This window comes from Barbus barbus (genome assembly GCF_936440315.1).
Source record: "Barbus barbus genome assembly, chromosome: 31".
Taxonomy (NCBI): Eukaryota; Metazoa; Chordata; class Actinopteri; order Cypriniformes; family Cyprinidae; genus Barbus; species Barbus barbus.
Genome location: NC_136759.1, coordinates 19,670,397 through 19,692,847, shown reverse-complemented (window position 1 = coordinate 19,692,847; position 22,451 = coordinate 19,670,397). Strand labels below are relative to the sequence as shown.

Here is a 22,451-nt window from a genome sequence, read left to right as displayed (position 1 = left end):
TTAGCCTAACATACGTTGCTCACCAGTAGATCCTTTGCAGTGAATGGGTGCCGTCAGTATGACAGTTCAAACAGCTGATAAAAACATCACAATGATCCAGTAATTCACAAGTGATTCACATGACTCCAGTCCATCAATTAACTTTTTGTGAAGTGAAAAGCTGTGTGTTTGTAAGAAACAAATCCAACTTTTGATCTTCGCTTTGCTTCTTTCTCCAAACCTATTCCAATAAAGGAACAAACTTGTCTACGTTTTGCCTAGCCTGAGGATGAGTACATTTTCAGATTATTTTTTGGTTAACTATTCCTTTTAAATGTGTTAGATTTGGCTGAGCTGTCATTTGGGTGGCTCACCAATGTACTAGAATTCTCTAATACTAAAAATAAGTAAGCTTCACCAAAGTTCTTGTGGGGAGAATAATTGATTAAAGGTTATAGCATAGCAGTTCTTCAGCAGCAATGTTAGCATGTCTTCCTTCAAACAATCTTAACACAAGATACTCCCTGTAAGACCAGACCTTTATACCTGGTAACACATGTGCTAACAAAACAATAACACCCCATGGAGAGCCGATGATAGTGTAATCTCATGATGACCTGATAGGACCTCTCTCATGGAGAGCTCTTGATAAACTGACAGGATGCTGACCTAATAAGCTAATTATATGGAGCACTTGGGTCACACTTTTGTAAGCAGATGGTGATTGTATCTGAGGCACAGTCACAGTGTAAATGCATCTGAACCGAAGTACACATAATCCTTTATTATCAATTCACATATCCTTTATTATTTTGTTATATTAGTTGTTGATTAAGCTATACAAACAGAAAGGATTGCATACAAATGAATAAAGAAATGCTATGCAAAACAGAAATAAAATTAGTGCCGTATAATGTTTTTTTTTGTTTGTTTTTTATTTTATTTTCATATTTCCTGTTTCCTGACAGAAATTTGATTAATACCATCAGTTCATGCAGTACTGAATCCCTCTATTTGACTTGACATTGTTCAAAACGTTGTGTTCAGGAGTTATGGACTCAAGAATGGTATTTGTCTTATTATGGATGTTGCTGTTGTCAACAGACTTATTGATAAAATCAAGGTGAATATGTACTTTTTTTGTTTATTTAACAAACTTCATGTACTTCTGTGATTTTAGAGGTTTTTAATTTTTTAAGTGTTTTCTCATTTTATCTGTTCATTTTCATTCTGACAGGAGATGGTCACTGAAGGGTCATTTTACCTTTATCGTGCACTGAATGATAAGGTCTATATCAAAGAAGCTACAATTCTACTCCAACCTGAATGGAATGATACAGATTATACCAAAGCAAATACAAACAGAAAGGACTGCATACAAATGAATAAAGAAATGCTATGCAAAACAGGAATACAATTAGTGCCGTATTGACAGTGTAATGTTGTTTTTTGTTTGTTTTTTATTTTCTTTTCATATTTCCTGTTTCCTGACAGAAATTTGATTAATACCATCAGTTCATGCAGTAAAGAGTCCCTCTATTTGACTTGACATTGTTCAAAACGGTGTGTTCAGGAGTTATGGACTCAAGAATGGTGTTTGTCTTGTTATGGATGTTGCTGTCGTCCACCTCCAGTGGAATCAAACTAGATGGAAATGGTTATGTTGATGTTGTCATTGCAATCAGCTCAAAAGTACCACAGGATAACAGACTAATTGATAAAATCAAGGTGAATATGTACTTTTTTTGTTTATTTAACAAACTTCATGTACTTCTGTGATTTTAGAGGTTTTTAATTTTTTAAGTGTTTTCTCATTTTATCTGTTCATTTTCATTCTGACAGGAGATGGTCACTGAAGGGTCATTTTACCTTTATCGTGCACTGAATGATAAGGTCTATTTCAAAGAAGCTACAATTCTAGTCCCACCTGAATGGAATAGTACGGATTTTACCAAAGCAAGAACAGAGTCCTTTGGAAAGGTACAGAGAATTATGCCATTTTATCTTCCTTGCCAAATATTAACATTCACATATAAATTACTTAACTTGCATAGGATGATTCTCAGACCATTTCTATGTGAATTGCAGGCCAAAATAAGAATTGATAATCCTAATCCATCATACGGTTTTGAACCCTACACTAATCAATATGGTGAATGTGGAGCTGAGGGAGAGTACATTCATTTCACCCCAGAATACCTCCTGAATGATACTTTTATTCAGCTGTATGGATCAAGAGGTGAATTATGTGTATATTCCTTCAACATTTATATATTTCTCATGAAATAAGAGCGGTCAGAAAGGTCTATTAATACAGTAGTGTGTTTGTTTAATTAGCAGTTTTCTTGTTTGTTTGCAGGAAGAGTCTTTGTGCATGAATGGGCTCATGTGAGATGGGGCGTGTATGACGAATGCAATGGAGAAAAACCATTTTACCACTCTAATGGCCATATTGAAGCTACAAGGTGATAACTAAAAGAATGAAAGCATATGATTAAAAAGCATATGATCTCCTTGGAAATTATCTCAACCATTGGTTTCCTGCTTTAGGTGTAGCAAAAACATTGAAGGTCATTTTTATGAAGTTACTGCTGGAGGATCTCTTCAACAGTGCCGCATTGATCCACAAACTTCACTACCTACTGAGGGGTGTATATTTTTTCCAGACAGAAAACAAATCACAAACAGCTCCATTATGTTCTTACCGGGTCTGGATCCTGTAAGTTATTGATTGTACATCTATATTTCCACACATTAATATTTCTACCTGTGGTAGTAACAAATATCATCAAACTAGAAGTCTACAACATACATGAGTTTTGGTCATAGTTTTAGTCATGCAGGGATAGTGGTCTGGATCAAAGGGATCACTCAGGGCCTGCCCTCATCGGCCACGAGAAGGTAAAAATATTATAGTGAGAGGAAGAAGATCCAAGTCCAAAAAAAGGTTTAAAGAAAACAAACTAACAAAGTAATTAGCACAGCAAAACCATTAAACACAGAACAATAGCCAACCACAAAACATGGCACAAGAGCAGCTATGGTGTAACAACAACTGACAACTGAACAAGTAAAACACAGGGATGTTATACAAAGGTGACTGGTGGAAAATGTTCTAAGTAAGACTGTAATTCTAGCAAGCATCCCAATATGATTTAATGCTAAACAGTTAAAGAAAAAGTTTAAGAAAAAAGGAACAGAAGGAAAACCTATTAAGACTTGAAATGTTTTGAGAGCTTGAAACATATTTTGCATACACAATAAGGCGTGGTTTCACAGATGGGGATTAGACTAAACCAGGATTAGGCCATAGTTCAATTAGGACATTTAAGTAATTTTTATAAATGTGCCTTAGAGAAAACATTACTGTTGTGCATCTTGAGAAAAAACAAAGGCACTGATATATTTTAAGATCAGTGAGTGCAAGATTCTTTCAGTTCAAACAGCTCAGACTTACATTTTAGTCTGGGACTAACCTTGTCTATGAAACCGGGGGTTCATGTTTTACCAAGTTCAGAATTAAATTAGAGGATGGTTCTCCAAGATTTTTTCAAGGTAAATAAAAAAAAAAAAAAATCATTTTCATAATACAGTACAACAGCAAAAATGTGAGACAAAAAATGCTACATTTGTTTAGAGCTTTTTTTATGTAAATAACTACAAGTCAATCTGCAATATGAAACAGGTCCACCTGGGAATGCAACAGACCACTGTTGTAAACACCAAAACACAAAAATAAAAACTTTCTGAATGTGATGATCTGAAGGCGACTTGAAATCATCAGTGAACAGTTCCTCTGTCAGAGCGAGTGTTTGTGTCTGTGTTATACAAAACACTCATCAGACGTGACCATACTGAAATGTTCTTGTAGAAAAAGCTGCACCGAGAGCGCACATACATGGTTTGTTTCACATTAAGAATAACGGATTCATGTCCACATTCCTGCGTGCAATTGTAATCTTCTTTACCTTGATTACAGTTGGGTCATTCCATGTCAACTCAATGCAGCTTTCTGAATTTCATTTTTTTTTTTTTTTTCTGAAGAAAGATACATGGATAGTGAAGGAAGCCAACATGTTAAATGTCATGGATGTATATTTACTGAGTAATCCACTATTTTGTAGAGGGGGGGGGGGGGGGGGGGGGGGGGGTCAAAATGACAATTTTCACCTGAGATTCATTGCCAAATTACAGGGGAGTACAAATTACTTTAGAAGGATGGCAACATCATTATGTTATTTTTGCACAAAGATTGGTAGGTCTATTAGTAAAATCTGTTGACTTTAGCGATATTTGTTGCATTATGAGCTGATGGTGCCCATTCAAAAATGGGGACAGTGTTGCCAACTTTTAAGCAACTTTAGCTAAATTTAGCAACTTTTCACACTACCTTAGCAACTTTTTCTTCCAAAAGCACCTAGCAACAAATGTAGCTATTTTTAAAATTTATTTGGCAACTTTTAGCAACTTTTGATAACTGACTCAAACGAAAGAAAGGCACACATTACACAAGAGGAAACCAAAGATACCTAGCAGTATAGAAACATTACGTGAATTAAGACCTTGTTAGTAGCTTGTACCTGCGATTGTTGATCAGTTAGTAATTTTACTTTACTTTTAGTCATTTAGCACATTACCGTACTTAGTTAGTACACTGTAAGAAAATATCTAGAAAAATGGAAAAGGTACTAGTAATTTTCTAGGACATTATCCGTAATCCATTATAACCCTGTAACCCGAAAACACAAAATGCAATGCGTAATTTAAAATCCAGGTAAAAAAAAAAAAAAAGCAGAAAAATCCATACGGAAAATTCCTTCACATTAAAATAGTAGATTGTGCCCTATTTTTACAGAATTTTCTTAGAATGTAGCACACTAACTAACGGCTAATACACTGCTTAAAACTATAATTGTTATAATTGAATGTGTAGTTTTTCTAGTTTACAAGCTAATTGACAAAAAAAAAAATACATTGTAATTGTTCAAAAATGTGTAAGTGTTTAATAATTCAATGTTGTATTTAAAAATAGTTATATTTTAATATTATGTTATATTATTTTACAAACAAATCTAAATGAACATTTCATATTTTTTCCTGAGAATTGATGTAGGCCTAGTGACACAATTTTGCGTCGTAATTACGTAATGATGTCATCGTGCAATGAAACATCAATTAGCAACTTTTAGCAACAAATCGATCATCCTTTAGGAACTTCGCCTTAAAATTATTTGGCAACACTGAATCAGGAAAAAAAGCACTTTTCAAGCTTTTTTTTTCAAATTTTGCTTGCCAATAAAGTCCCGTTCACACCAAGAACGATAACTATAAAGATAACGATATTAGCGTCCACACCAGCGGACGATATCGTTTGTATCTAAGCGCACGCGCGTCTGCTGCTTTAAATTCTCCAGTTTGTTATAGCAGGATGGATTTTGATTGGCTGTCAATGTTTGTATCGTTCATCGGCTGGAAACTATATAATTTCTCTGTGCCTTTATCATTATAGTTGTGGTGTGGACTCTGCTGTTCTCCAATATTGAGAATGATTTTTAGAACTAAAAATTTTGAACTAAAACTTTGTCGTTATCTTTATCATGCTTGATGTGAATGGGCCTTAAGTCAGGAAGTATTAATGGGGTCAAACAGAGTGCCTTTCAACCAGTTTTATTTTCTCATTCATATCAAAAATAGTAGACATTCAAGTACTATAGAAACATATTAGCTGAGCTCCCACACATTTTTTTGATAATTATGAGCCATTATTCGAAGTATAAACCATAAGGCTGGCCAACGATTTTCAAATCTTAAAAGATTTTAAAACCATGGGAGACCACAGACATGAAGACAGTTAAACTGATTTTTAGCCTTATAATCCTTTGAATAGACAGACTGTGATTCAAACAGACTGCAAGACCACACACTTGATGACTATAGAGCTCAAGAGGTTGACGTCATGCAATCTAAACTCCGACATTTTGGCAAGCAACGAGGAGAGCGCTATAGCAGCCATGGCATTGGTATCGACAGTTGTAAAACAATAATGTAAAACCAGACTATTTAGACCTTACAAACCTTACACCATTTTAACATGTGCGCTAGGATGACAGAACATGGAGGGGAAAGCTAGGCTTACCAATCGCCCTGTGTTAGCCGAGATGTCCCATATATTGGGCTTAATTTATGTGTCCCGTACCTGACCTCCCTTGGCCAGGTTCTCGCCTCCTTACGCAGTATTCGTTAAGTAAATCAGAAAGTCCTGAACATAACTGTTCAAGGAAGGCTGCAGAATCCTCTGTCGGCTTATCGCTCCCACTTCATAAGTGGTGCTCACGCTATGCCAATCCCGTCCGTGTTTTTACTAAAGTAAATTTCTATTTTGGCAAATACAAACAACAACATGATTATTTTTCATGAGTCCAACATCCAGCCGTGCAAGAAAACATGCAATCTAGCCGAGACGTGATCAAGAAGGGAAACCATCTTTCACTATTGCAAAATATAGAAAAAAATGTTTACATTTAAGTAAACTTCTTAATCTTATTCGTAAAACACACAAAATGACCAATAAAAACATTTTGAGCATCAAAGGCAGCCCATATTAATTATATAAGTTATCTTTAATTGAAAATATGCATTTTCCTATACACGCTTGTCCCATAAAGCAAAGGGGAAATCATTTTATCGTATTCCTCAGATGACTAAAATGGTTCAATGCAATAAAACATGCTAACACACAACATCTGGGATTAAACAGCTAAACTTTTATGACATTTATGATGTATACTGTACTCACCGTTATATAGTTATGCTGGCTACCTACAAGGACAGCTAGGGGTGATTACGTTAGCTAACAACACAGTTGACTTAACCTGCAGTGACGACATTTTTGCAGTCTATGGTTTTAGCTGGCAGACTCCTGAATATTCATCCAAGAAATTAGATGGTGTCCATTTGTACCCCTCTAGGCTTTTGTAGTCTTTTAAAGAGTCTCTGGAGTAACGTTAGGAGGGAAAGTTGATGAGGTAGTTGTAGATATCAGGATACTGCAGGTAAGGAAATCTATCCGTTCATATATTGATACATTTTAAAAGCACCCCAGGGGCATTATAGGGATCTGTTTAATCTATTGAGTTTTGCTATTTACAGGTCTATGCCTTTTGAATTAACATGCGCAGTGAACTCTGTTGCCTTGAAACTTATGCTGGCGTCATTCATTTCATATTCGCTCCCAGGTCCTAAGGTTTGTTTTTGGATTATTGTCTGGTTGGTAGATCTAAAAATGGCCCATTATATGATTTCCAACAGAGTCAGTCACTTTTAGATTTTTTATCTGTTGGTATTTAATCAGTGATGCCATGTGTCTAAACAAGATGTCCAGGACCTCCAGCAGAAATATAGGCCCACAACATTAAAAATACAGCAGTATATTTCATTGTACACATGGGGTACTTTTTATCCCTGTGTTCACAGAACCCATCTTGAGTGTTTGCTGCTAAAAAGTACATTTTTTAGCTACATCTGACCATAGAAGCCAGTGTCATTTGAAGTTCCAGTCATGTCTGACAACTGAATATGTTGGAGATTGTTTTTTTTGGTGAAAGCGTTTTCTTTTCTTGATTTTTTTTCTTGAAGCTCTTCCAAAAACATGTGGGGATGTAAGTGCTGTTTGATAATTTTTTTAAGGTTTTCTAACCCCGAGACTCAACTATTTTCTGCAATTCTCCAGCTGTGGTCCTTGGAGAGTCTTTAGCCACTCAAACTCTCCTTCTCACCGTGCATTAGTATGATATAGACACGTCCTCTTCCAGGCAGATTCATAACATTTTATGTTGATTGGAACTTCTTAATTATTGCCCTGATGGTGGAAATGGGAATTTTCACTGCTCTAGCTCTTTTCTTAAAGTCACTTTCTAATTTGTGAATCTCAGTTATCTTTTGCTGCACATCAGAAATATATTTTTTGTTTTTTCTCATTGTGATGGATGATTAATATGGAATTTGGCCTTTGTTTTCCCTCCTATTTATATTTATGTGCAACAGGAAGCCATGGCTGGATAATTTCATGTTCATAATCATGCTGGTGTGCTCAAAATTATGAATATGAATGGGAATATATTTCAGATATATTTTACTGATAAGAATTTCTAGGGGTACCAGTAATTGTGTCCAACATGTATTTGAGAGAAAAAAAAAAAAAAACATACAAAAAACCCCAACATTTATTTCATAATAATTACCCCCATTTTAAATTCTTATTCTCCAATGATAGCTTAGATTTTTTATTTCTTTTTCTATAAAAGATCAAAAGGATTAACAATGCACATTTATTTTCACAGAGTTCTTTGATCATATTTACCAAAGGTACCGACAATTCTGACCACGTGTGTATAGTAGGGGTGGGTGATATAGCCTCAAAATTATATCACGTTATTGCAAGTATATTTGCGATATTGATATTTATGAAGATATACAAAAACAAATATGGAACAACGTTTTATTGGTGATTGCAGCTGGCAGGCAGCAGCATTTATTAGTGCAAACACAATGAAGGGCATTTTCCATTCATTTCCAATGAGCTAATGTCATTGATGACAGTAGTGATGGGTCGTTCTTGAACTATTTGTTCGTTTTGAACGAATCTTTAATGTGACTCGGGAAGAACGAGTCGTCTCGGGGAGTGATTCGTTCAGTCGCGCATGCGCATTGCACAGCATTCTCGGGTTTGAGTTGTTCGTTCATCACGTGACAGCCCCATACGCTTAACCAATGCAGCCTGAGCCGGAAAGAGAATTGATGTGTTTGGAAAGTAACAGATAACATTTGAATTATATTTTGCTAAAATGAACGAAATGAACGAAATGACTCGAAAAAAGATTTGTTCATTTTGCTGAATGAGACTCAAAGGTCCGAGTCGGTAAAATGATCCGAACTTCCCATCACTAGATGACAGACTATCTAATTCGAAGTGTAAATCTATTGTCATAAGCTGGCAGAAACAGAATTATAGTGCAATAGTATAGTGACCAGTGTTGGACAAGTTACTTTAAAAAAGTAATTAGTTATAGTTGCTAGTTACAAATAGTAACTGAGTTAGTAACATTGTACACTAATACAAAACGTCAGTTTAAAAATACTTATTTAACACTGATCATTTTCTAACATTCTAGCAGACATTACACCAACAAAGTACAATTTAACTTAAAATTAATAAGTTAGTAAAATTATATTTTGTGGCCATTTTTGAGACCCCCTTTTTGAATCTGGCTTGCACATGAATGCAGCCTTGCTAAGCAAAAGGGAATTATTTTAAAACATTAGAACATATTACAGTTTGAACATTATGTGTGAACGTTATAATAAATGTAGCCTATTAATAGAGCTGTTGTAATTATTATAATTATTATATAAATTATTCGCACATACATGACAATAAATTTGCTCATATTTGGATACATATATTTTGCATACATGTTCATATATGTGACATTATACTGCATTTCTCATACAGACAGCGAGCCGTCTTTCTGGGGACGATTATAGATTCAGGTGTGGGCATGGATTACACCAGAACTATGCCTGACTATTCAGTGACTGGCGACATCTCTCAAACCAGGGACTTCATATCCCCTCAAGCTTTTTCAGAGGTTGCTCGGTGTCGGTGTAACACAGTCACTCCCACTAGCCACTCTGGCAGGTTGAATTTTATATACAGTAACAGAGCTCGAGATTAATGCTTGTCTGGGACAAGTAGATTTTTTGAAGGGGCAAGTGAAAGAAGATAATTTTACTTGCCTGACAGGACAACTATTCTTATTAAAACATCTAATTGCACCCAAAATTTTGGGGAGAATGGTTCTGATTTTATTACATTCGATGTAAACGGGGATTAATAATGGATAATCAGTAACAACAAGGTCGCGCCAGTTGAAGCTCACGCTGTGAGAGAATCTCGCGGAGAAATCAACACAAATGAACGCAACTGCACACAGAAGAAACATAACATTTTCATTTTGTTTTTATATTTATAACATACAGCCTAGTTAAGCAACATGACACGACCAAGAGAGGGAAGTTCCCTGAAAACGATGATTGCAAATTTGACATTTTATACAACAGTTAAAACGAGTAGTTACTATACTTTTTAGTTCAATATTTGAATTTGAATTTATCGAAAGTATATCTTGTCAACGTTGACTGTTTTTGCTCCATTTGGTTAATTAAAATAGTTCCAAACAAAGATCACAGCAGAACAGTCACGCATTTTGCGTTTTTGAATTTTGAGTCATTTGAGTCAATGATTCAGTGGTCTATTCATAAAGACAGGCACTTGCTTCATTCTTGAATGAATCAGCTGTCTGAACAAATTGTTTGAAGGCATGCTTCAAGGACTCATTAAGATCACTTGCTTCCACGTAATGGCGGTTTACTTTTATAGTAGCCTATCTTTGTATTTTTCCAACATTTCATATTTGTATATTAAAATATACTGTACAACAAAACATTTTCATGCGACCTTACATGACGTATTATGATAAAATGCATTATGAAGAAGAATTGGACCTGTTCTGCAGGTGCATTAGAGCTAACATTAGCATCATGCTACATAAGACAATTTATGAGATTAATAGTACACTTTTACTCAGAACTCACTTTAAAACACCATCGAGTGTTTGTAATAACTTCCTTTTGCGATCACATGTGTATACTTTGGGCAGCCGTGGTACATTATAAATGTAGTCCAAAAAAACGCAACCCACATCTCTGTAATTTTTCCTGTGACTGTATTTTCAAAATAGCCCAATTGTGCGGGGAAACCGCGACCCTGACAACACTGGTTCGCTGTACCCTTATCAAATATGAGTATACATATCTTTCACGCACTGTCACTCTCTCTCTCGGACACTCGCTCTCTCTCGCCGCGTTTGCTTCACTGTTGTCTAGCCCGGCGCCTTATAATCACACAATCCCTGCATCCCAATGTGCATAATAGCCACCCTGTCTGCCTTAAATAGTATTGAGAATTATTAATATCACATAGAATTTAGGATGGATAATGTGCACATTGGGATGCAGGCAATGATTACCTTCCGCGCTGCGATGACAGCAAGAAGTTGGCGTCAAAACTTATCAAACGATTAATTTGCGCTAAAAAAATATTAATGCGTTACAATTTTTAGATTCATCGCATGCATTAACGCGTTAACGTTGACAGCTCTAAATTTAACATATATTTGATTCTCAACCCAAGGCAGGTTGATTCTCAACCCAAGGCACTCTAGGTGGCTGAGTAACAGCTCCCTGTGAGTGACTAATTGTCATTATGATCTGGCTAGAACCAGCCAGTCATTGAGGTAGTTCAAAATGCGGATTCCCATCTGTCTCAGAAGGGAAAGAGACGCTTCTATACACTTCATAACAGTGCAAGGCCAGAGACAGTCCAAATGTAGGACTGCTGACAGGCCACTCCCTCGAATGCAAATTTTTATTTTACAGTCTGTGATGGGGGGGCTATGTGAATTTCAAAGTATGCATCTTTCTGATCCACCATCAGAAACCAGGTCCTTTGGCAAATCTCTTTCTGGGGCGAGGATCTATTTCAAAGTTAACATCTTGAATGGCCATCTCATAAATGAGCGATTCAGTTGTCTAAAATCTAGAATAGGTCTGAGCCCGCCATGTTTCTTGGGAATGAGGAAGTAGTGGCAGAAGAAGCCTGACTCGCTGTTCGCTAGAGGTACCCCTGCAAACATGTCCTTGCGGAGCCCATGTTGGCTTTTTGCACTTCAGTCGCTTAATCTGAGACATTCTTGCCTTCCCCTGCACCGGGGTCACAATGGCGGACTGATGCCAGCTCACTCAGGGCGGTTTTAAGGTAAAACGGACTTGTCAATCAACTATCGTGGGAGCGGCCTGTACAAAACTATGTCATTCTGACAGGAACCTCAGAACGGCCTGATTTGAGAAAGGGGATTTTAAAGCAGGGATTTAAAAAAACAAAACAAACAAAAAAAACACTGGGTGGATTTTTATCATTATATGATGGATGTGTACACACACTTCCAACACACATTTATGTTCAAACTACTTAAAAGTGAATTTTGCATCCGATGACCCCTTTAAGTTACAGGCACGCAAACTTTGGAAAAAGAACATTTATGGCACTCGGACAGGTATGTTCAATGCAGTTGTTTTACAGAAGAAAATGAGATACATTTCTAGTTTCAACATTATTTGTTCTTCAGACATTCCACTTTAAAAGAATCCACATTATGTTTTTGACCAATGTTTACATTTTAACAGTTTATTCCTATAGCCATGTTTAGATGCAAATATCTCCCGGAATTAACCATACAGGGCCTTAAAATTGAAGATGCCAAAAGGAAAATTTGTTAAGACCCAGTATCTAAAAGCAAATTTTACCCCCCTGTAATTTATAAAACCACTGGGCACCATCCCAGTTCCTAAAAAAAAAAAAAACTTTCGTTCTATATTAGTATTACAATTAACATATACATGTACATAAATACAAATCTAAACATTAACATATACATAATTATAAAAAATGCATTTTACTGTGAACAACAGTAGGCCAATCACATGTGACGCAGCATTCCCGCTCGTGCCTCATGTTTGCAGCTGAAAGCAAAAGATCATAGATCATAATTGAAGGACAGCTATTATGCGCCGAGAAAAGAAAAAGAAAAAAAAGATGAAGCTCGTGCATCACATCTCGAAGCCTACATTCATAATCCTGTAACTTTTTTGGCTGTTGACGTTAGTAACGTGTTTTAATGTTGATAATAATTTAACCACCAACAACGCATTTAATATTCTGTCTGACTTTCCATGTTCCCTTACGAAAACTAGCTATGGTTTTACTACGAATAAAACCAGAAATCATGTTTCTTGTACCCATGAATGGTAACCACATATTAACCATGGTTTTGTTACTTCAAATAATAGTTTACAAAGTTTAAGATAATATTTTTTGTGGTTATAAAAACAGACTTATTTAAAATGACTTAAAATGCATTATATAAAAACAATGAAGCAATAATGATTGGTTTAATAATTGTATGGTTTCACTGAAAAACGCTGTTAAAATACATAATGTAATACAAAATAAACAATTTAGATATTTACATTTCATATTGTTTCAAATGCCTAAAGGCAGTAATAATAGGCTACACTTACAGAACGATCAAGTCCTTTAATATTGACCAAACATTTAGGCTGATTCAAATATTCACTTATTATTTTTGGCCACCTTTTTGTGATAGAAATGCTACAGCCTCTATTTTCAAAACATGTGGACATCACAACTCTTACAAAAATTAACCACGGTTTTATCATAGTAAAACTGCTCAATTTTCTTTTGATATTTCTGAATGCTTGAGATTATAAAATTAACCAGACAACTGTATTAATAAAATAATAGCCATAGGTAACTGTCTAGCGCTAACATAATTTGTAAATAATAAAATTTATTTACAATTTATTTATAAACTTTTATATTTTATTAAAGTTCTATTTTGACCACCTATTGTGTTTTTTTTTAAACATCCATAATATTTAGGGGAGAGGGCACAACAATACAATTCTGCTAGGGCACCTATTTAGCCAGGCAGCAGCCCTGATGAAGGGCCAATTAACAGAAAAACTATAAACTGACTTCAAGAACACACCAGACAGGAAGTAACTTAAAAGTCCTTACACAAGACAGGGGAGAAAGAGACAGGAATGGTAACAATAAATAAGCAGCAGAATGACAGCCGCCACAATAATTTAACTAAAAGATGAGCTCACCATAATACCACAGGCCTAAAGAGTAAACAAATGCACCAGCATGAATAAAAGCAGCAGCAAAGAGTGAAACAATAAACAGTAACACTGCATAATCTGCATGATTTATTCTTGTCGCAGTCCACTGTTTGTATATACCTGCTGTACTCACTTTCCTAAAATCTGCTCAGGTTTGTCAGAAATGCAGAAAGTAAGTCACAAAAATGGGTACTTTGAAATTATTTGAGATACTTACTCTGTTCAATGCACTTTTGATTCTTAACAGATAAAACTTGGACTTAGATTAGATTTAGATTTGTTTATTCATTGCAGGCATTTTGCAGTACCTGATTTTCACTTTTGTTTCACTTTCGCACGTTGTTTACATTGGTTTTGCTTTGTTGATTTAATGTTCATACATAATTACTGCATGTGGGTAGCTGGCGTAAAATTTACAGTAGGCCTATGGAAGTTTCGATTTAAAATAAATAAATAAATAAATAATAAAAATGTGCCTCAGAAACTGAGCCAATCTTTGGGATCTGGTGACATATCTCATTTACAAAGGAACTCCTATTTTCAGGTGACTGCATTTTGTCAAGAAAATGAGCACAACTATGAAGCTCCAAACATGCAAAACAAAAAATGTGGCAAAGCAACATGGACTGTAATATTTGAGGATTCTGTGGATAAAGATGTACTCCGTTCTCTGAAACCACTGCAGTCCCCTCCACCACCACCATCTTTCAAAATTGTGCAGCGAAAGCGACGGGTCGTTTGCCTCATCCTTGATGTCTCAGGAAGCATGGGAGTATGTGATAACAGACATTAAATTCATCTGAAAACAAAGATGCTACCATGACAAACTTTTCTTGTTACCAGTGCTTTCAAATGAGTTTGATAAGTTATAGTTTTTCATCCATTTTCTAGGGCTCTAGAATTCTTCAACAGCAGCAGGCTGCCACACATTTCCTGCGGAACATCGTTGAGGATCAAGCCAGGGTTGGAATTGTAACCTTTAGTACTTCTGCTTCTACTCTGAGCCGCTTGACTACTATTGACAGTGACACCACAAGAGAAAATCTTATCAAATTGTTGCCAAACGTAGCAAGTGGATCAACAAACATGTGCTTGGGCCTTACTCTAGGCTTACAGGTATTAATTGTACTAGTATGGATTTTTATGTTTTATGTGATATATGAGGTATATAGAGTTTGTCTATGTCATTGATCCTTTTTTTCTTCAGATACTTTGCGAGGACAATGGGGATGCATTCGGAGATGAACTCATTTTTCTGACAGATGGTCAGGCAACGGACAACATTGCTGGTTGTGCTCCATCTGCAATACAAAGTGGTGCCATCATACACACACTAGCTTTTAGTAACAGTGCAGCTCATGCACTAACAGAAATGGCAAACAAAACTGGTAAGTGATATCAGCACGAATAATAATTTACTGTATCCATCTCAGTGTATATAAGGACCAGTTTATTATCCAATGCAAAAATGTGCCATGTTGAAAACAGGGGGAATGTTTTTAACACCCAATGATAAGACCACATCTAACCAGTTAATGGATGCATTTGCGTCACTTACATTATCAAATGGAGATTACACAAAAGAACCAGTTCAGGTTTGTCAAGTGATCCCACAATACATTTATTACTCTGAAAGTTTCATCAATATTATGAGCATTTTATCCATATCCATTTGCATTACTCTTTCAGCTAGAGAGTATTGGAGCAAGAACATCTGATTGGTTCAATGGGACAGTATCAGTGGATCAGACTGTTGGGAACAAAACCAGCTTTGTAATAATTTATGAAATAAGTTTTCCTAGCATTTATATACAGTCACCAAGTGGCTTAATCTACACTCAGACAAGTATGAGTCATGATCTATTGCAGAAAACCGTCTTTTTAAAAGTTCCAGGAACTGCAGAGGTATGATAACATTTATGAACTAGTTATTTATTCAGTTTATAGTTTATAAACCATAAACATGCACATGTATTATTGTAACACAAGGCATCTGGTCTAGGAGTTTTAGATAAACATTCAACAACAACTTTAGATAGAGTTTATCTCAGATGATTCAGCTGATACACTTGCAGCACACTTGATACACTTACTGATCTGGTTTTACTCTTGTGTTTGGTAGCCTGGGGACTGGAAGTACAGTATCCAAACTACAATACTTCAGGGTTTCACCATAACAGTAACGAGTCAAGCGACACAAGCTGATGTTCCTCCAATCATTGTCAAAACCCACATGAACCAGAAGTTCAGTGATGGCACTAAACCCATGATAGTGTTTGCTGAGGTTAGTCAGGATTACAGGCCGGTAATAAATGCTGATGTTTGGGCTACACTGGAGCCAGAAACTGGGTCTGCACATACATTACAACTACTGGACAATGGAGCAGGTAAATTACCCAAAATAAAATATAAATTAAAAAAAATAAATAAATTAAATAAAGTGTAACGTAATTTTCCCAACTTTGGCAAATAAATCAGAAATCCATCTTTCACAGGAGCTGATGCTTCTCAAGGTGATGGAATCTATTCCAGATATTTCATAAAGATGGTAAATGGGAGAAGCAGCTTGAAAGTAAGAGTGAAGAATCAAGATGGACAAGCCAGATTTGCTGTCCTATATGTCCCTGGATGTTTGTTAAACGGTAAACCCTGAGATGCTGAGATATTCTTTTAGATGAGATTGATATTGCTCTTATAAATAGTTAATTCTTAAATGAATCACTTGACAGGCTATTACGGCATTGCAGGTTGAGATTGCGAATTGCATCCAACAGCTCAGTCTCCCGCTCACCCCTCCCTTTAGAGAAGCTATGGTGGCCAAAACAGACCTAGTCTCAGCCTCAGACGTCACGCCCACGGACCGTTGGCTAACGGCTGATGCATATGGCACACTTTTCTGGAAACACTTCAGGAATGTCGAAGTCGTCATCTGACTGGTGGAATTAAACCGGATTTCCGGGAGATGCGAGTGTCACGTTTATTTTCGGTCCGCCGGGAAACAAAGATGCAGTGGTGCCAAACCCCTCATGACAGAAGAAAGCCGTCGTGTTTACAAATGTGATGACAAATGCTTATCAGAGTCAACTAAACGCTGTATTTTCAAAAGTATGTGAAATATTCGTGTTCTTGGCATTCAATCTTTAAAATACATCCGAGAGTTTCACACACCGGTCTGTTATTGTGGTGACATTTCCACGACCCTGAAACGTGACGCTAAACGAAACGAACTATGATTGGTTGTTTGATATGTCGGTCAAACAGCCTCATGGCCGGGCCTTGGCAAATGAACGCGGCCATCTATTCCAGACCTTCTGCCGTCAGTCTGAAGGTCTGGCTATGCGAGACTAATACAGACCTAATATGCTGTCGTTTGAGACCACAGTGAGTAATGAGGTTTCTTTACAAAGGTAAATTAAGGAATAATATTTACTTAATTATTCAATAAACTGATGCCATTGTGAATATTACAATTTTTTCGTAAGAACAACATAGTGACAAAACGTGCTCTGTAGAGCAGTTTGTCCGTTTAGGGCTACTGTAGAAACATGGTGGTGACTTCCATGTAAGGGGACCCGCGGTGTATGTACACATAAATTGCTCATTCTAAGGTAATAAAAAAAATAATGGTTCATTATGTAAGGTCTTGATACGCCTCTGAAAATGTAGTTATGTATATTATATTGCATTTTGGTCTATAGATCATCCTAAATATTACACAGTGCACCTTTAAAGGAAACCAAACTACATTTATTTTCATATTAGATATTAAAAAAAATATCATGACAAATAGTAATTATTTATGATTACAGAACTAGTTATTAACACATTTTGTCAAGTAGACTTCAACAGATATCCTGTGCTCAGTGAATAGGAAAAAGTAAACACTACATAGGGACCATTTCAGCTGGAACGCAGCCTGTCATTCATAAAGTTTTGTTCCTGAACAAATCTGTGTTTTGAACAAAACATGTGTGTGAATGATTCAGTTACAGTTCATTTCAATTGTAGTGCAGCTGAACCCTCCAAAGCCTCCAGTTCCTGAAGAACCACTTGAGGTTAAAAACTTCACCAGAACAGACACCGGAGAGAGTTTTGAGGTGACTCTTTTAGGCCCAACTCCACCAAATTTTCCTCCTAACAGAATCACAGATCTGAGTGCTGAGATCCAGGAGGACACAGTGCTTCTCAACTGGACAGCTCCTGGTGAGGACCTTGACCAAGGGACAGGTAACCCATACAATTACTATATCAGTCTTTAAAAGGTTTTTCATTTGTTTAACATTTTTCCTGACGAAATAAAAGTTGTTTTAAAGTTACATCATGAAATAATGTATATTTAATTGTCTGCGTGTTTTTTTTTTTGGTTTCCTTAAGCTAAATCCTATGAGATCAGGTGGAGCTTTGACCTTAAAGTTCTTCGATTCAACTTTAGCAATGGTCATGTAGTCAACACAACTGCTGTCTCACCTCAGAAGGCTGGATCAGTTGAACAGCATTCATTTAATCTCAATATCACAATCCAAAATGGCACCACACTCTTCTTTGCAGTTCAGTCGGAGGACAAACAAAAAGCAAAATCTGAAACCTCCAACATTGCTCAAGCTTCAAAGATCCTCCCTGCTACAAAACCTCCAGGAATATCAAACCAATGCATGAACTTGATATTTCTTGTTATTTCTCTGTGTGTGGTAACTATGCTCTTGTGCTTTATTGTTGCTGTGGTCATATTTGCAGTGAAACGTATAAAGCGCTCTGCACAAAGTGATATGGCATTAATAATTGCAAATTAATGAATTTGAACATAACTATGTACATCCAGCAGCTTTAGAAAGTTTCTTAAAACAATCAATTATGTCAAACAGATTTTCTTAGTTTCTGAATATTTTTAGAGCATGTGTAATCTTGCAAAGGATTTCTGTTTTGTCTATTACATCGGATTCTGTGGACTGAATATAGTTTCATAATTATCCAGTTAGGTGTACAATTGTCCACTGTAATACAAAACAAATCCTGAACTCCCTGTGCCTCAATGATTGATTCTGCTTTCAAGCGCCTCTGGTGGAAGATGACCAATTTCAAATTAGAAAACAGTAACCTTTGCTGCCTCGTGCGATTTCTGCTCCTACTTGTGATTGAATAACATTACATTGTGACCATGTTACCTAGTGTAATTTTTAGTGTTGATTCTCATAGTTCCATTTTCTTTATTTTTTTCCAAATAAATAAATGATTATTCAATGTACCCGAAATGTCTCCTTTTTACAGCCACTGCGGTCAAGTCAGCCACAGTTTGAAAATACTCAAAAATCAAGACAATCTGCGAAAAAGAAAATGCGCTTTCAGAGTGATTTCCGTTGATTTGCCCTGACCTTTGAGATACTATAACAATTTGTATTGTTTTTAGATTTTTGTTGTACTTCTACATTGTTATCCTTGGGGTTATTGGATGCAAATTCACTTTGCATGTTGTTTGAACATAAATGTGTGTTAGAGGTGTGTGTACACATCCATCCTATAATGATAAAAATCCACCCAGTGGGTTTTTTTTAAATGCCTATTTTAAAATCCCCTTTCTCAAATCAGGCTATTCTGAGATTCCTGGCAGAATGACGTAGTTCTGTACAGTCCGCTCCCACAATAGTTGACTGACAAGACCATCTTACCTTAGACCCACCCTAAGTGAGCTGAGAGCTGTCCACCATTGTGTGGACTCCGGTGCAGGGGAGGACAAGATGTCTCTGATTAAGCGATTTACGTGTTTTGTTGTTGGATATAATAATGAACATATCAGTCATCATTTACTCCCGACATCTGAGCCGCTGAAGACGCAGAGGATTAACGTTACTTTAGTTTTTGAAGGGAATGTGCCGTTCCCGATCTGCCTAAATGTGTCTATGTTCGCGTGAATCATTCGTGATCCAGCTTCATCTACTGAAGAAGTGAGTATATGGGTTTTTATATGGGCATTTCCTATTATATGCTAGTTAGCAAGTTTTGCAGCTGAAGTTTACTGCCTGCTCTTCACCCCACGGAAAAAAGGGGCAGGGTCAGCAGAGCTCATTAGCATTTAAAGCAACATGGACTATAATGGCTTGATGTAAACAGAGCTGATTTTGACAGGATAAAAAGGGTGTTTTTTGCACTACCATTGAGAAATTTTAATCAAAGTATGTTATAGACTTTTCATTAAGACCTTAAAGAATCATATCAACTTGTGGAAAATATGCATCCGTTGACCCCTTTAAAGATCACCTTTTAAGTTATTGTTTTATGTAGATGTAATACAACAGCATTGTGATAGAAAAAAATAGACAAAATAAAGTGTATAGCAACTCCCTCAAAATGCCTCACTTTTGAGAGCTACTCTCTCAAAATGTATTTTGTTTTACTGTACTGGAATGAAAGTTACAATGGCGGACTGATGACAGCTCACTCAGGGCGGGTCTAAGACAGTCTTGTCAATCAACTATTGTGGGAGCAGCCTGTACAGAACTATGTCATTCTGACAGGCCTGATTTGAGAGAGAAAGGAGATTTTAAAACAGGGATTTAAAAGAAAAAATACTGGGTGGATTTTTATCATTATATGATGGATGTGTACACACACCTCTAACACACATTTATGTTCAAACAACTTGTAAAGTGAATTTTGCATCCGATGACCCCTTTAACATTAGAAGCATAGAGACCTCAACTACTATATCAATCATACTACTGTATATGCATATACAGATATGCAGCAGTTTGGAGATGTGATATTTTGGAGATGTGGTAAAATGAAGGGGATCTATCCAGGGGCCACTTTCAAATGTGGCCAAAAATATATTTCCAAAAACATTCCAAATTATAAATATGGGCTTCATATTAATGTCATGGTGCACACACAAGGAGGATTCAGGAACACGCAGACGAGGATAAAACTCAAATTAACAGTCTTTAATGAATCCAAACAAGGCAGGGCAAGACAAGGCAAGGCTGACACAGACAAGAACACCGGGGAGTAACGAGTAGACCAGACGAAATCAAGCTGAACAGACAGGACTATAAATACACAGGATAATCATAAATAATGAGACAAACACAGCTGGACAAGAATTGACTAATAATCACATATAACAAGAACGGGAAACAAACCAAATATGGACACAAGAGGCGGGAACACATGACACACACGACAGAGGACTGACAATTAACAGTTATAACTTTGACCAGTATTCTTAGTTAAGCATATTACAACAATTTACGCTTATGACTCGCAAATATAATGCTCAGTTTACTGAAATAAACCAGGCTTGATTACGTATGCAGGCTGCAAATGCGACTTCCGGAGGATGCAGCCTTCGGTTTGAGAAATGACCTGTATATGTAAGAGAGTGCACAACATTCAACCCCTGCCCCATGAATTGTATAAATACAATAGCTCCGCTACTAAAACCTACATTATATTTCTCAGCAATTAGGTTATAACTTAGCTGTTTTTGTAATTAAACCAACAAGCTTCACTGTTAGGCTACACACTTGTGCATTCAGTCAGACTTTGTGCTGCAAAACATCCATGACATCTGTTGTCCATGCTGGCAAATAATAATGTCCACTCAACCTGGCTTATATAAATAAATGTAATAATATGGCCATTGAAAACCTGAGGGCGTACTACCATGCGCATAATAAATTGATCACTGATGGGATATTGGATACCACTCATGTCAAGTACCTAACGTTCCTAAAGGAATTGTAAATAATGTGTGCACATTTGAATAATGTTCAACATTAAAAGTAATCCAAATAAACAGACAAAAAGAGGCCAAATTTTAATAACATTTACAGTGCATCTGGAAAGTATTCACAACTCTTCACCTTTCCCACATTTTATGATGTTACAGCCTTATTCCAAAATGGATTAAATTCATTATTTTCCTCAAAATTCTACAAACAATACCCCATAATGACAATGTGAAATACGTTTGTTTGAAATCTTTGCAGATTTATAAAAAAAAAAAAAAAAAAAAAAAAAAAAAAAAAATTAGCACATACATATGTATTTACAGCCATTAGCTCAATATTTTGTTGAAGCAGCCTTTGCCACAAATTACAGACTCAAATCTTTTTCGGTATAATGCTACAAGCTTTGCTCATCATCATTTGGCAGTTATCTGCCATTCTTCTCCTCACCTCTTAAGCTCTGTCGGTCAGGTGTGGGTGAAGGGATGAGAGAGAGGACTCACAGGAGGAAATAGGGCTTTATTAATAATACAAATTAAATAAACAACAAAAACTACCCCGTAGGGGAAACCAGACTGGCAAGGCAGGACAGGACAAACCGGCCCAGGACTGCAAACACAAGGAGATTATAAAGGGAGCAAATCAGGAGGGTAACGAGTAAACACAGGTGAGGCAAATTAACCAATAATCAGGAAACAAGGTGGGTGGGGTCAAGACAATTGACATGAGAGCACATGGCACATCGAACCAAACAAGACAAGCCATGTGCTCACACAAAACAAAAACACTAGCCATGTGCAAAACAGGACACGAACACGCAGCTAATGAGAAGACTCATAAGCTGCATGTTCACAAAACATGACAAACACGAACGCACGCATCCAGTGAAAAAACACAAGCTGCGTGCCACACAGAACAAGACAAAAC

At 36.4% G+C, this 22,451-nt stretch overlaps 1 protein-coding gene across 1 annotated transcript; it reads left to right on the top strand.

Moving 5' to 3' along the window:
- Positions 1–1,521: 1,521 nt before the first annotated feature.
- On the top strand, positions 1,522–19,044 carry LOC306851501 (calcium-activated chloride channel regulator 1-like). Its single transcript, XM_079387783.1, has 14 exons — positions 1,522–1,707; positions 1,822–1,959; positions 2,068–2,218; positions 2,339–2,444; positions 2,530–2,698; positions 14,348–14,575; positions 14,695–14,919; positions 15,011–15,191; positions 15,292–15,398; positions 15,493–15,708; positions 15,926–16,190; positions 16,299–16,445; positions 17,812–18,030; positions 18,178–19,044. Exons 1-14 carry the CDS (start codon positions 1,558–1,560, stop codon positions 18,591–18,593), a joined length of 2,718 nt encoding a protein of 905 aa, XP_079243909.1. The 5' UTR covers positions 1,522–1,557; the 3' UTR covers positions 18,594–19,044.
- The last annotated feature ends 3,407 nt before the right edge of the window (positions 19,045–22,451 follow it).

Coding starts and splice junctions, on each gene's coding strand:
- LOC306851501 (XM_079387783.1), top strand. CDS start 1,558: ATGGACTCAAGAATGGTGTTTGTCTTGTTATGGATGTTGCTGTCGTCC. Junction 1,708..1,821: donor GACTAATTGATAAAATCAAG/GTGAATATGTAC, acceptor TCATTCTGACAG/GAGATGGTCACTGAAGGGTC. Junction 16,446..17,811: donor CCCTGGATGTTTGTTAAACG/GTAAACCCTGAG, acceptor TTTCAATTGTAG/TGCAGCTGAACCCTCCAAAG.